Genomic DNA, 14,042 nt, shown 5'->3' with positions numbered 1-14,042 from the left:
ACATTGTTATAGTATCGCGGTAATTTGAGGCTTCGCTCGGCTGGCGAGGGTCTAGCCGAAAGCTATTAGCTATATGTATATGTATGTACATACATAAATGGGAAAGTCTTTTTAAGGCTCCTATAAAATATGCAATATACTTTGACTAAAGAAAATACAGGGTATAAAAAATAATAGTAAACAAGAAAGGAAAGCTAACTTCGGGCGGAGCCGAAGTTGATATACCCTTGCAGAATTCTCTATAATAATATTCTCCAAAATTATTCCTATGATGCATTCTTTATACTCATAAAAAATCCAAACTTCCTAACTTTAAAAACACCAAAGTTATGGCATTTCGAATCGTTCAGTTATATGGCAGCTATAGGATATAGTCGGCCGATCCTTATGAAATTTGGTAGGATTGATTGGACAAATATAAAACCTGTAGAAAATCTTAACTTTCTAACTTTACAAACACCAAAGTCATGGCATTTCCAATCGTTCAGTTATATGGCAGCTATAGGATATAGTCGGCCGATCCTTATGAAATTTGGTAGGTCGGATTGATTGGCCAAATATAAAACCCATAGAAAATCCCAACTTTCTAACTTTACAAACACCAAAGTTATGGCATTTCCGATCAATCAGTTATATGGCAGCTATAGGATATAGTCGGCCGATCCCTATGAAATTTGGTACGTCGGATTGATTGGCCAAATATTATACCCATAGAGAGTCCCAACTTCCTAACTTAACAAACAGCAGAGTTATGGCATTTCCGATCAATCAGTTATATGGCAGCTATAGGATATAGTCGGCCGATCTCGGCCGTTCCGACTTATATACTGCGTGCAAAGGAAAGAAGGGTGTGTGCAAAGTTTCAATTCGATAGCTTTAAAACTGAGAGACTAGTTTGCGTAGAAACAGACAGACGGACAGACGGACAGACAGACGGACAGACGGACAGACGGACAGACGGACAGACGGACATGGCTATATCAACTCAGGAGGTGATCCTGATCAAGAATATATATACTTTATAGGGTCGGAGATGCCTCCTTCACTGCGTTGCACACTTTTGACCAAAATTATAATACCCTCTGCAAGGGTATAAAAAGTCTGCTTAATTTGTTGGCATTTTAATAACAGGAGGAAACAATTTTATAGAAAGTAATGAAAATATATACAATTTAAAGAACTAGACCATTAAAAATACTTTATGTTCAAAACTATATTTTGGTTTTTAAGTTTTGAGCTATGTTGATATAATCCAATAACCCTTCAAACTAATATCAAAACGAAGTGTGCCCGGAATACCATTTACATATTATTTCATTTCCACTCGACCCATGATAAGAAGTGAGAGGCAGTGAGCGAAAAGCTTTCGATCTGCGAAACTCTCTGATCAGAGCTTTACTAATTGATCGAGCGAGTGTAATCCAAAAACAAAAGCCGAGCGACGCTCCAAATAAAAGTTTAGTAGGCGCTACGTAAACAAACTCTGCGGTTTGTCTTCACTGGGGTGCACAGAGCAACCGGTTCTTTTGGTGGGTATTAAGTTGAACTTGGGAATCAATCAGCTATGTAGTTATCAGCCACGATTAAGTAGTAGCATTGCAAGTACTTTCTTAGACTATAATTAACTTATTTTATTCGTGTAGATCGATTAACGAACTGTGAATACGATGGCACCCAATATAAAGGAGGATGAATCCTGGAAAGTGTCAGGAATTTCAAGAACTTATCCGAGCTACCGACAGTATCATCCCATCACAAGTGAAAGGTATGTATCTAAAATAATGTTCAATAGCTAAAATACAAATAAATTATAATTTTCTCTTGCTTAGTTGGCTGGAGGGCAAACATGCTGATGACGAGGCCGAAGGTCTTTGGCGCATTAACGACAAGCTCTACGACTTGAGCGACTTTGCTTCGCGCCATCCGGGCGGCATCTTTTGGATCGAGTGCACCAGAGGCACGGATATCACGGAACCTTTCGAGTCGCATCACATCGAGAATCGAGCTCGAGAAATGCTTAGTAAATTTGAAGTGCGACAGGCGGCAAAGCCCCGAAACTACAAGTTTACGCTTAAAGAAAATGGTTTCTACATGACCCTGAAGCGGAGAGTGCGAGAAAAGCTGAGAATGATTGAGTACTCTCCCACCAAGAAAACAGAGGTATTTAGATGTTTTTTAGGAAAATGTTTTTAGAACGAATTATAAAAGAGTGTCTCACATTTAAGGCCATATTGTCTTATTATCGGTCCTTGTGAGGATAAGACATTTCTTTTTATAACCTATTGTATAATACAGTTTTGACAAATATCCGCTTTGATATGACTTTAATCCGCTTATTTGCAATACTTAAGATATTTTTTCATAGTCCTTTGATTTACTTAATTTAATTTTATCTTTCAGTTTCTCCATCTGGGCATCCTGGTGTCCGTGTTCCTCTTCAGCTGGGCAGGGACAGTACTGAACTCCCTAATTTTCAAGAGTCTCGCGGGTTTGGCCCTTTGTTGGGTAGCCACCTCCACCCACAATTACTTTCATCAGCGAGATAGTTGGCGGATGTACACTTTTAATCTGACCATGATGAACTTCCGGAGCTGGCGGGTATCGCATGCCCTATCACACCATGTCTATGCGAATTCGCTGCACGATCTGGAGATGTCGATGTTTGAGCCGTTTTTGTGCTGGATTCCCGATTGCCATTATGCCAGTAAAACGCAACGATGGATCTCCGTGGTTATCTCCCCTGTGGTATATTTGGTTTTGTTTCAAGGACAGATTCTGATTCGGTAAGTAAATGATGTATAATTTCTTATTAAATATTTATGGATTTTCTTTTTTTTCAGCTTGGTTCTCTCTTTGACAAAAAGAAACCTCATGTACTGGGATGACCTTATTGGTCTGAGCCTACCAATGTTTCTATATGTCTTCACTGGCGCTGGCTTATTAGAAACTCTCGTTAGCTGGCAAATAATCGTAGCCGTGGGAAGCTTTATATTTGGGCTTGTTGGCCTCACAGCAGCCCATCATGATCCTCGTATTTTGCACGATGGCGATGCCCAACGCCAGGACATCGATTGGGGTCTTTATCAAGTAGATACTATCATCGATCGTGGCGATATTAAGTGGTCGGATCTCTTGGTTCTAACCCACTTTGGCGAACATGCCCTACATCATCTTTTTCCCACCCTGGATCACGGAGTTCTTAAACACCTCTATCCTGAGTTGAAGAAAACGATGAAAGAGTTCGATGTGGAACTGAGGGAGATCAATCACTGGGGCCACATCAAGGGGCAGAATCAGCAATTGCTGAGGATAAAAAAGAATCCTGTGCCACCGGGTATTAAAAAGGTCATGTAGAGTGGGGTTGGGAAGCATGTGAAAAAGTTGATATTTGTAAATATTAAAATAAACTAATGTTGGGGGAATTAGATCTTACGATTCTTAGCAAATCATTAAATGCAAGGGTGAATTGTAAAATTAGCTTTAATGTTTCTATTCTTACTCATATATTAGTATGTATTAAACTATATTAACAGAATGTGCTCTTATCAAAAAGCTGGCTCTCTTTCTTTTGTTCTCTGTTAACGACGGTTAAAAGCTCTTTTTTCATTTCCGCTTGTTTATGGTGTTTCTTGTGATATCATCATGGTTTATTTGATCTGGAGTTTATGCAGCCCATTAACATTTCTTACCACACATAACTTAGCCACTCTTTTGAGGTGAGAGTTCAACACCATTGATAATTTTTTTGAGTAGACCAACACTAACGCTTAACTACGTCAAAAGATATTTTTTTTGTTAAGTCATCATGCCAAAGCAAAATAAAGAAATGCATGGTTTAGATAAATGGAAATTTTAAGCAACGTAAATTGAATTTAATTAAATACCAAAAAAAGTTTTGTAATAATTTTGTTAAAAAATTTAGACAATTGAAGTATTATAAACAAAAATTTGAGATGTTTTTGTTTTGTCATTAAAACACACAAATTTTGTTCAAAAATGTAGCTTCCGAGAGACATATTAAAATAAATACAATTGTCATTAATATTTAATTGTATTTGAAATGATGTTTCTTTTCTTTTTATTCGATTCGCTTACGAATTAAATAAGGGAAGGGTCAAACCTCATTAGATTCTTGCAGATTAGATTGTAGTTCGGTGTAAAAGGGGTTGATAAGCGATTTTGGTAGCCAGCAGCTACCAAGTTTTCCAATAAATAGCTGGTCGCTAATACAGCTCCCATCAGTTTCATTTTGACTTTGACCGAAGAAAATAGTAAAACTAGTTTATAAAATGGTAGCGCTTCGCTCCGTTATTTTTTGGGTGCTTGCAGTTGTGACTTCCACACAAGCAGCCAATATTTTGGGGCTCTACAGCAGCTACAGTCCCTCGCATCTGATAATCCACATGTCGGCGGCCAAGGCATTGGCCGAAGCAGGACATAATGTGACGGTGGTGTCGATGATGGAGCCAAAAGTAACGCACAAGGACATCCACGTAATTGTAGTGCCGCTGGAGAAGGAAAAACTGCTCATTCTGGAAAACCAAATGGTCACCATGGCCGGGAAGAAGAACTCCATGATAAGCACCTTTCACCGCATCTTAAACGACATGGATGTGATGATCGATTCCCAGGCTGATATACTTTCCGACCCGAGATTCCTGCGTATTTTCGACACCAAATTTGATTTGATGATATTGGGTGCCTTCCTTAACGACTTCCAATTGGGAGTTGCAGCTCAGCTAAAGGTTCCTGTAATCGTTGACTGGATGACAGCGCCGAACTTCATAACTGATGGGTTTACGGGAAACCCTTCTGAGTTATCCTACGTACCCAATGTAGCCACTTTTACAACGCATCCCATGAGCTTCCTTAAACGAGCAGAAAACCTGGCCAAGCACCTGCTTATGGCTTACATGTCGACACTGCTGGATTCCAAATTGACAGGCATTTATAAGAAATTCTATGGTGCAGAAAACGGACAACCAACTCTTAATGAGCTCAGAAAGAACATCTCTATGGTCTTTGTCGGCTCTCATTTAGTCAGCGAAGGTCCTATAAGACCTTTGGTACCCGCCATCGTTGAAACTGGAGGCATTCAGGTGAAGGATAAGCCGGATCCACTGCCCAAAGATATTGATGAGTTTCTAAGCAAGTCTACCCAGGGAGCTGTCTTTCTCTCACTCGGCTCCAACATCAAGAGCTCCACGGTGAATCCGGAAATAGTTCAGACCATCTTCAAAGTGCTATCAGGACTGAAACTGAACGTTATCTGGAAATGGGAGGATCTGGAGAACACACCCGGCAATGCATCCAACATTCTATATAAGACTTGGCTGCCCCAAGATGATATCCTGGCACATCGAAACACCAAACTTTTTATTACTCATGCTGGAAAGGGAGGCATCACCGAGTCCCAATACCATGGAGTACCTATGGTGGCCTTGCCCATTTTTGCGGATCAACCCGGAAACGCTGAAATCATGAAAAATTCGGGATATGGCGTGGCTCTCAATTTGCTCACTATTACCGAAGAAAGCCTAAGCAAGGCCATCAAAGAAGTCTTGGAAAACGAGAAGTATAGTCAAGCTGTTGGCAAGTTCTCCGCTCTGTACAGGGATCGACCTCTGACCGCAAAACAATCGGTGGTTTTCTGGACGGAGTACGTCCTGAGGCATCATGGTGCACCCCACCTGCAGAGTCCGGCGGTGCATATGAGTTTCATTGAAAGAAACAATCTGGATATATACACTCTTCTTATAACGATTGTGGTATTGTTTGTTTTCTTAACCCGACTGGTTGCAAAATTTGTGTGGAGCAAAATCCTGGGCAAGGCAAATATTTCAACGGCCAAAAAAAAACAATAAATTAAATTGACCTACCTGTACCAGAAAAATATATTTTGGAATAAAGTGATACAACATATTTAAATATTATTACATGCATTTTAACTTAAAATATTAAAAATTTTGAATAAGAATGAACAATTTTAAAATTCAAATAATGTCGAGCTTCTAAACGACGAACTTCTCAACTTAAGGTCAATATAGGTTAAAGAATTTTTTAATTTGTATATCCTTGCTGAGGGTATTATAATTTCAGTCAAAAGTTTGCAGCGCAGTGAAGGGCACATTTCCGACCCTGTTAAGCGTATATATTTTGATCAGCATTACCAGGCGAGTCTTCACTGGGGTGCACAGAGCGACCGGTTCTTTTGGTGGGTATTAAGATGAACTTGGGAATCAATCAGCTATGTAGTTATCAGCCACGATTAAGTAGTAGCATTGCAAGTACTTTCTTAGACTATAATTAACTTACTTTATTCGTGTAGATCGATTAACGAACTGTGTCTACAATGGCGCCCAATATAAAGGAGGATGAATCCTGGAAAGTGTCAGGAATTTCAAGAACTTATCCGAGCTACCGACAGCATCATCCCATCACAAGTGGTATGTATCTAAAATAATGTTCAATAGCTAAAATACAAATAAATTATAATTTTCTCTTGCTTAGTTGGCTGGAGGGCAAACATGCTGATGACGAGGCCGAAGGTCTTTGGCGCATTAACGACATGCCTACGACTTGAGCGACTTTGCTTCGCGCCATCCGGGCGGCACCTTTTGGATCGAGTGCACCAGAGGCACGGATATCACGGAACCTTTCGAATCGCATCACATCGAGAATCGAGCTCGAGAAATGCTTAGTAAATTCGAAGTGCGCCAAGCAGCAAAACCCCGAAACTACAAGTTTACGCTTAAAGAAAATGGTTTCTACATGACCCTGAAGCGGAGAGTGCGAGAAAAGCTGAGAATGATTGAGTACTCTCCCACCAAGAAAACAGAGGTATTATAGATATTTTTTAGGAAAATGTTCTTTTAAAGGGGTGTCTCACATTTAAGGGGATACTGTTTTATTATCGGTCCTTGTGAGGATAAGACATTTCTTTTTATAGTAACTCATAAATTATTTAATTAACCTTTAGTATTATATAGCCTTGACAAATATCCCTTTAATATAACTTTGATCCGCTTATTTGCAATACTTAAGATATTTTTTCATAGTCCTTTGATTTACTTAATTTAATTTTATCTTTCAGTTTCTCCATCTGGGCATCCTGGTGTCCGTGTTCCTCTTCAGCTGGGCAGGGACAGTACTGAACTCCCTAATTTTCAAGAGTCTCGCGGGTTTGGCACTTTGTTGGGTAGCCACCTCCACCCACAATTACTTTCATCAGCGAGATAGTTGGCGGATGTACACTTTTAATCTGACCATGATGAACTTCCGGAGCTGGCGGGTATCGCATGCCCTATCACACCATGTCTATGCGAATTCGCTGCACGATCTGGAGATGTCGATGTTTGAGCCGTTTTTGTGCTGGATTCCCGATCGCCATTATGCCAGTAAAACGCAGCGATGGATCTCCGTGGTTATCTCCCCTGTGGTATATTTGGTTTTGTTTCAAGGACAGATTCTGATTCGGTAAGTAAATGATGTATAATTTCTTATTAAATATTTATGGATTTTCTTTTTTTCAGCTTGGTTCTCTCTTTGACAAAAAGAAACCTCATGTACTGGGATGACCTCATTGGTCTGACCCTACCAGTGTTTCTATATGTCTTCACTGACGCTGGTCTATTAGAAACTCTCGTTAGCTGGCAAATAATCGTAGCCGTGGGAAGCTTTATATTTGGGCTTGTTGGCCTCACAGCAGCCCATCATGATCCTCGTATTTTGCACGATGGCGATGCCCAACGCCAGGACATCGATTGGGGTCTTTATCAAGTAGATACTATCATCGATCGTGGCGATATCAAGTGGTCGGATCTCTTGGTTTTAACCCACTTTGGCGAACACGCCCTACATCATCTTTTTCCCACCCTGGATCACGGAGTTCTTAAACATCTCTATCCTGAGTTGAACAAAACGATGAAAGAGTTCGATGTGGAACTGAGGGAGATCAATCACTGGGGCCACATCAAGGGGCAGAATCAGCAATTGCTGAGGATAAAAAAGAATCCTGTGCCACCGGGTATTAAAAAGGTCATGTAGAGTGGGATTGGGAAACATTTGAAAAGGTTGATATTTGTAAATATTAAAATAATCTAATGTTGGGGGAATTAGATCTAACGATTTTTAGCAAATCATTAAATGCAAGGGTGAATTGTAAAATTAGCTTTAATGTTTCTATTCTTACTCTTATATTAGTATGTATTAAACTATATTAACAGAATGTGCTCTTATCAAAAAGCTGTCTCTCTTTCTCTTTTTCTCTGTTAACGTCGGTTAAAAGCTCGTTTAGCATTTCCGCTTGCTCATGGTGTTTCTTGTGATATCATAATGGTTTATTTGATCTGGAGCTTATGCAGCCCATTAACATTTCTTACCACACATAACTTAGCCACTCTTTTGAGGTGAGAGTTCAACACCATTGTTAATTTTTTTGAGTAGACCCACACTAAAGCTTAACTACGTCAAAAGATTTTTTTTTGTTAAGTCATCGTGCCAAAGCAATATACAGAAATGCATGGTTTAGATAAATGGAAATTTTAAACAACGTAAATTGAATTTAATTAAATAACAAAAAAAGTTTTGTAATATTTTTGTTAAAAAATTGAGACAATTCTGTTGAAGTATTATAAACAAAAATTTGAGATGTTTTTGCTGAGTCATTAAAACACACCAATTTTTTTCAAAAATGTAGCTTCCTAGTGACATATTAAAACAAAACAATTGTCATTAATATTTAATTGTATTTGTAATGATGTTTCTTTTCTTTTTATTCGATTCGCTTACGAATTAAATAAGGGAAGGTCAAACCCCATTAGATTCTTGCAGATTAGATTGTAGTTCGGTGTAAAAGCGGGTGATAGGCGATTTTGGTAGCCAGCAGCTACCAAGTTTTCCAATAAAAAGCCGGTCGCTAATACAGCTACCATCAGTTTCATTTTGACATTGTCCGAAGAAAGTAGTACAAATAGTTTATAGAATGGCAGCGCTTCGCTCCGTTATTTTTTGGATGCTTGCAGTTGTGACTTCCACTCAAGGAGCCAATATTTTGGGGCTCTACAGCAGCTACAGTCCCTCGCATCTGATAATCCACATGTCGGCGGCCAAGGCATTGGCCGAAGCAGGACATAATGTGACGGTGGTGTCGATGATGGAGCCAAAAGTAACGCACAAGGACATCCACGTAATTGTAGTGCCACTGGAAAGGAAAAAACAGCTCATTCTGGAAAACCAAATGGTCACCATGGCCGGGAAGAAGAACTCCATCATAAGCACCTTTCACCGCATGTTAAACGACATGGCTGTGATTATCGATTCCCAGGCTGATATACTTTCCGACCCGAGATTCCTGCGTATTTTCGACACCAAATTTGATTTGATGATATTGGGTGCCTTCCTTAACGACTTCCAATTGGGAGTTGCAGCTCAGCTAAAGGTTCCTGTAATCGTTGACTATTTGATAGCGCCGAACTTCATATCTGATGGGTTTACGGGAAACCCTTCTGAGTTATCCTACGTACCCAATGTAGCCACTTTTGCAACGCATCCCATGGGCTTCCTTAAACGAGCAGAAAACCTGGCCAAGCACCTGCTTATATCTTACATGTCGACACTGCTGGATTCCAAGTTGACACGCATTTATAAGGAATTCTATGGTACACAAAACGGACAACCAACTCTAAATGAGCTCAGAAAGAACATCTCTATGGTCTTTGTCGGCTCTCATTTAGTCAGCGAAGGTCCTATAAGACCTTTGGTACCCGCCATCGTTGAAACTGGAGGCATTCAGGTGAAGGATAAGCCGGATCCACTGCCCAAGGATATTAATGAGTTTCTAAGCAAGTCTACCCAGGGAGCTGTTTTTCTCTCACTCGGCTCCAACATCAAGAGCTCCACGGTCAATCCGGAAATAGTTCAGACCATCTTCAAAGTGCTATCAGGACTGAAACTGAACGTTATCTGGAAATGGGAGGATCTGGAGAACACACCCGGCAATGCATCCAACATTCTCTACAAGAACTGGCTGCCCCAAGATGACATCCTGGCACATCGAAACACCAAACTCTTTATTACTCATGCTGGAAAGGGAAGCATCACCGAGTCTCAATACCATGGAGTACCTATGGTGGCCTTGCCCATTTTTGCGGATCAACCCGGAAACGCTGAAATCATGGCAAATTCGGGATATGGTGTGGCTCTCGATTTGCTCACTATTACTGAAGAAAGCCTAAGCAAGGCCATTAAAGAAGTCTTGGAAAACGAAAAGTATAGTCAAGCTGTTGGCAAGTTCTCCGCTCTGTACAGGGATCGACCTCTGACCGCAAAACAATCGGTGGTTTTCTGGACGGAGTACGTCCTGAGGCATCATGGAGCCCCCCACCTGCAGAGTCCGGCTGTGCATATGAGTTTCATTGAGCTAAACAATCTGGATATCTACACACTTCTTATAACGATTGTGGTCTTGTTTCTTTTCTTAACCCGACTGGTTGGGAAATTTGTGTGGAGCAAAATCTTAGGCAAGGCAAAGATCTCAGAGGCCAAAAAGAAACAATAAAAAATTAAATTGACCATGCCTGTACCAGAAAAATATATTTTGGAATAAAGTGATACAACCTATTTAAATATTAGTACATGCACTTTAATTTAAAATACTAAATATATTGAATAAGTTACTCCAAAAATATTATTTACTACTTGTAAATTTATCCCTCCTCGGTCAGAACACATTGGGTTGGTTATCAGCTGAGTATTTTTTATTACACAATTGCGATTACTAGAATGAACAATTTAAAAATATTAAATTTAAAATAAAGCCGATCTACTAGACCATGAACTTCTCAACTTAAGGCCAATATTAATTTAATGAATTTTATAATTTATATATCCTTGCAGAGAGTATTATAATTTCAGTCAACAGTTTGAAGCGCATTGAAGGGCACATTTCGACACTATTAAGCAGCATTACCAGGCGTGTCGACGTAGTCACTCTGTTTGTCCTTTAGTTTATTATACCCTCTGCAAGGGTATTAAAAATGTGTATATTATTTACTGTGAAAAACGCTTTGTCACGTACTGCAAAAGTAATAAAGATTGCGAAATCAAATTTAAAGCAATTGTGTTTGAATGAAACCTTCTGAATCTCTCTGTTAAATTTCTTTAAAAAATTCCATAGGGAAACTCATTTTTCTATAAAAATTAGTGTATAGGGTAATTACACTAGAACAATATATAGGAAAATTATGTATTCACCTGTTGACTTCTTAAAGGTCTAGAAAGATTATTAAGAGGTTTTGATAAGAGAATCTTGCGGAAACGAAGAGAGCCGATAAGCGAATTGGATGACTAGCAAAAAGTATAGTTTACGTATAAATAGTTTGTCGCAACTCAGTTCTCTTCAGTTTTCATTTTGATATTGACCAGAGAGGTCATACGGAAAGTTAATAAAATGTTCGTGATTAGATGTGTACTTGTGTTACTACTCGCGGCAGTTACTACCCATGGAGCCAATATTTTGGGACTCTTCAGCAGCCACAGTCCCTCGCATCTGATCATCCACATGTCGGTGGCCAAGGCTCTGGCCGAGGCTGGACATAATGTGACCGTGGTGTCGATGGCGGAGCCCAAGATTATGCACAAGGACATTACCTTGATTGTGGTTCCGATGAAGGAGGAACAGGAGCTCGTTGTGGAAAACCAAATGACCGAAATGGCCAGTCAGAAGAACTCACTCTTAAGCACTATGAATCGGCTTCTAAACGGCATGGATGTGATAATCGATTCTCAGGCGGAACTACTTTCCGATCCGAGGTTCCTCCGCATTTACGAGACAAAATTTGATTTGATGATATTGGGTTATTTTATAAACGATTTCCAATTGGGAGTCGCAGAGAAGTTAAAGGTGCCTGTAATCGTTAACTGGATGTCGGCGCCTATCCCCGTAATTGAACAGTTTGTGGGTAATCCCTCGGAGCTCGCTTACGTGCCCATTTTGGGCAGTGTTGTTTCGCATCCCATGACTTTTTTTAATCGGATCGAGAACTTGGCCAAGACCCTGATGTTTAGATACATTTTAGTTGCGTTTGATTATAAGTTGACACGCATTTATAATGAAGTCTTCACGGAAAAAGACCAGCCATCTCTGAATGACTTAAGGAAGAATATCTCTGTGGTCTTTGTCGGCTCTCATTTGAACAGTGAGGGTCCCATTTGAGCCCTTGTTCCTGCCATTATTGAAATAGGAGGCATTCAGGTGAAGGATAAGCCGAATCCCCTGCCCAAGGATATTGATACGTTTTTAAATAAGTCTACCCAAGGAGCTGTATTTCTCTCACTCGGCTCCAACATCAAAAGCTCCACGATTAATCCGGAAATAGTTCAGACCCTCTTCAAGGTCCTATCAGGACTGAAACAGAACGTTATTTGGAAATGGGAGGATCTGGAGAACACACCTGGGAATGCGTCCAACATTCTTTATAAGAACTGGCTGCCCCAAGATGACATCCTGACACATCGAAACACCAAACTTTTTATTACTCATGCTGGAAAGGGAGGCATCACCGAGTCCCAATACCATGGAGTACCTATGGTGGCCTTGCCTATTTACGGGGATCAGCTCGGAAACGCTGCTGTTATGGAAAAATCGGGTTATGGCGTGGCTCTCGATTTGCTGACCATCACGGAGGATAGTCTGAGTGAGGCCCTGCTAGAAGTCTTGGAAAACGGGAAGTATAGTCAAGCTGTTGGAAAATTCTCCGCCCTGTGCAGAGATCGACCTCTAACCGCAAAGCAATCGGTGGTTTTCTGGACGGAGTACGTCTTGAGGCATCATGGAGCCCCCCACCTGCAGAGTCCGGCGGTGCATATGAGTTTCATTGAAAAAAACAATCTGGATATCTACGCTCTTTTTATAACAATTGTGGCATTGTTTGTTTTCTTAACCCGACTGGTTGCAAAATTTGTGTGGAACAAAATCCTGGGCAAGGTAAAGATCTCAGAGGCCAAAAAGAAACGATAAAATAAATTATTATTATAAATTATTAAAAATTTTGAGCTCATTTCATTACACACCAAAAATTTTAGTTTCAACTTGTATGCTTATATCTCTTCAATCAGAACACACAGAGCGGCTTACAGTCAATTTTCTAGACCACGAACCCTAAAACTCAAGGCCAATATATGTTAAAACAATGTATTTTTTAATTATTTACTTGTTGGACTTTGCAAAGATCGCTAATCTCCCGTTGAATGAAACACGTTATTTTCCAACTCCGATAATGTTCATTATTGCCCATCCGCTCCGTCACTGCAACTAATAAAAAGGCGACCAACCCGCAAAGTACCAGCCGACTGAGAGCGGTAGAGAAAATTACTCTCATCCTTAGTGCCGCTCTCTGCTGGTACAGATCTCCACAGACTTAAATATTGTTATAAATAAATTAACCGACTTTTTAAGTGTTGAAAATATGGAATATTTTTATTAAATATATATATCTTATACATATATTTATACACTTATTTTGTAAAAATTATTAATGGGGGAAACGCTTTGCCAAATATTGCAAAAATCACAAGTTTAAGGAATTGTACTTGAAGGAAACCTTTTGGAACTCTCTTAAATTTCTTTAAAAAACAAGAAAGGAAAGCTAACTTCGGACGGAGCCGAAGTTGATATACCCTTGCAGAATATTTTGTAAATTATATTCTTCAAAATTATTCATTTGATGCATTCTTAATACTCATAAAAAGTCCCAATTTCCTAATTTTAAAAACACCAAAGTTATGGCATTTTCAATCGTTCAGTTATATGACAGCTATAAGATATAGTCGGCCGATCATTATGAAATTTTGTATGTCGGATTGATTGGCCAAAAATAAAACCCATAGAAAATCCCAACTTCTTAACTTTACAAACACCAAAGTTATGGCACTTCCGATCAATCAGTTAAATGGCGGCTATAGGATATAGTCGTCTGATCCTTATGAAATTCGGTATGTCGGATTGATTGGCCAAAAATAAAACCCATAGAAAATCCCAACTT

At 39.6% G+C, this 14,042-nt stretch overlaps 3 protein-coding genes and 2 pseudogenes across 3 annotated transcripts; all 5 read left to right on the top strand.

Annotated features, from left to right (window-relative positions):
• The first annotated feature begins 1,471 nt into the window (after positions 1-1,471).
• Positions 1,472-3,552, top strand: LOC108051700 (cytochrome b5-related protein). The gene is made up of 5 exons (XM_017133875.2): positions 1,472-1,529; positions 1,644-1,765; positions 1,830-2,160; positions 2,401-2,783; positions 2,841-3,552. The coding sequence occupies exons 2-5, from the start codon at positions 1,668-1,670 to the stop codon at positions 3,352-3,354; spliced, it is 1,326 nt and encodes a 441-aa protein (XP_016989364.2). The 5' UTR covers positions 1,472-1,529; positions 1,644-1,667; the 3' UTR covers positions 3,355-3,552.
• A 703-nt stretch (positions 3,553-4,255) lies between these two features.
• Positions 4,256-5,864, top strand: LOC123037744 (UDP-glucosyltransferase 2-like). Its single transcript, XM_044459876.1, has one exon. The coding sequence runs from the start codon at positions 4,290-4,292 to the stop codon at positions 5,862-5,864; it is 1,575 nt and encodes a 524-aa protein (XP_044315811.1). The 5' UTR covers positions 4,256-4,289.
• A 471-nt stretch (positions 5,865-6,335) lies between these two features.
• LOC123037755 lies at positions 6,336-8,224 on the top strand (annotated as a pseudogene).
• A 742-nt stretch (positions 8,225-8,966) lies between these two features.
• LOC108051701 (UDP-glucosyltransferase 2-like) lies at positions 8,967-10,566 on the top strand. The gene has a single exon (XM_017133876.2). The coding sequence runs from the start codon at positions 8,984-8,986 to the stop codon at positions 10,556-10,558; it is 1,575 nt and encodes a 524-aa protein (XP_016989365.2). The 5' UTR covers positions 8,967-8,983; the 3' UTR covers positions 10,559-10,566.
• An 865-nt stretch (positions 10,567-11,431) lies between these two features.
• Positions 11,432-13,391, top strand: LOC108044270 (annotated as a pseudogene).
• The last annotated feature ends 651 nt before the right edge of the window (positions 13,392-14,042 follow it).

This window comes from Drosophila rhopaloa, unplaced genomic scaffold (genome assembly GCF_018152115.1).
Source record: "Drosophila rhopaloa isolate 14029-0021.01 unplaced genomic scaffold, ASM1815211v1 contig_2, whole genome shotgun sequence".
In the NCBI taxonomy this organism is placed as follows: domain Eukaryota; kingdom Metazoa; phylum Arthropoda; class Insecta; order Diptera; family Drosophilidae; genus Drosophila; species Drosophila rhopaloa.
This window is presented reverse-complemented; position numbering and strand designations above follow the sequence as displayed.

Coding starts and splice junctions, on each gene's coding strand:
- LOC123037744 (XM_044459876.1), top strand. CDS start 4,290: ATGGTAGCGCTTCGCTCCGTTATTTTTTGGGTGCTTGCAGTTGTGACT.
- LOC108051700 (XM_017133875.2), top strand. CDS start 1,668: ATGGCACCCAATATAAAGGAGGATGAATCCTGGAAAGTGTCAGGAATT. Junction 1,766..1,829: donor CATCCCATCACAAGTGAAAG/GTATGTATCTAA, acceptor TCTCTTGCTTAG/TTGGCTGGAGGGCAAACATG. Junction 2,784..2,840: donor CAAGGACAGATTCTGATTCG/GTAAGTAAATGA, acceptor CTTTTTTTTCAG/CTTGGTTCTCTCTTTGACAA.
- LOC108051701 (XM_017133876.2), top strand. CDS start 8,984: ATGGCAGCGCTTCGCTCCGTTATTTTTTGGATGCTTGCAGTTGTGACT.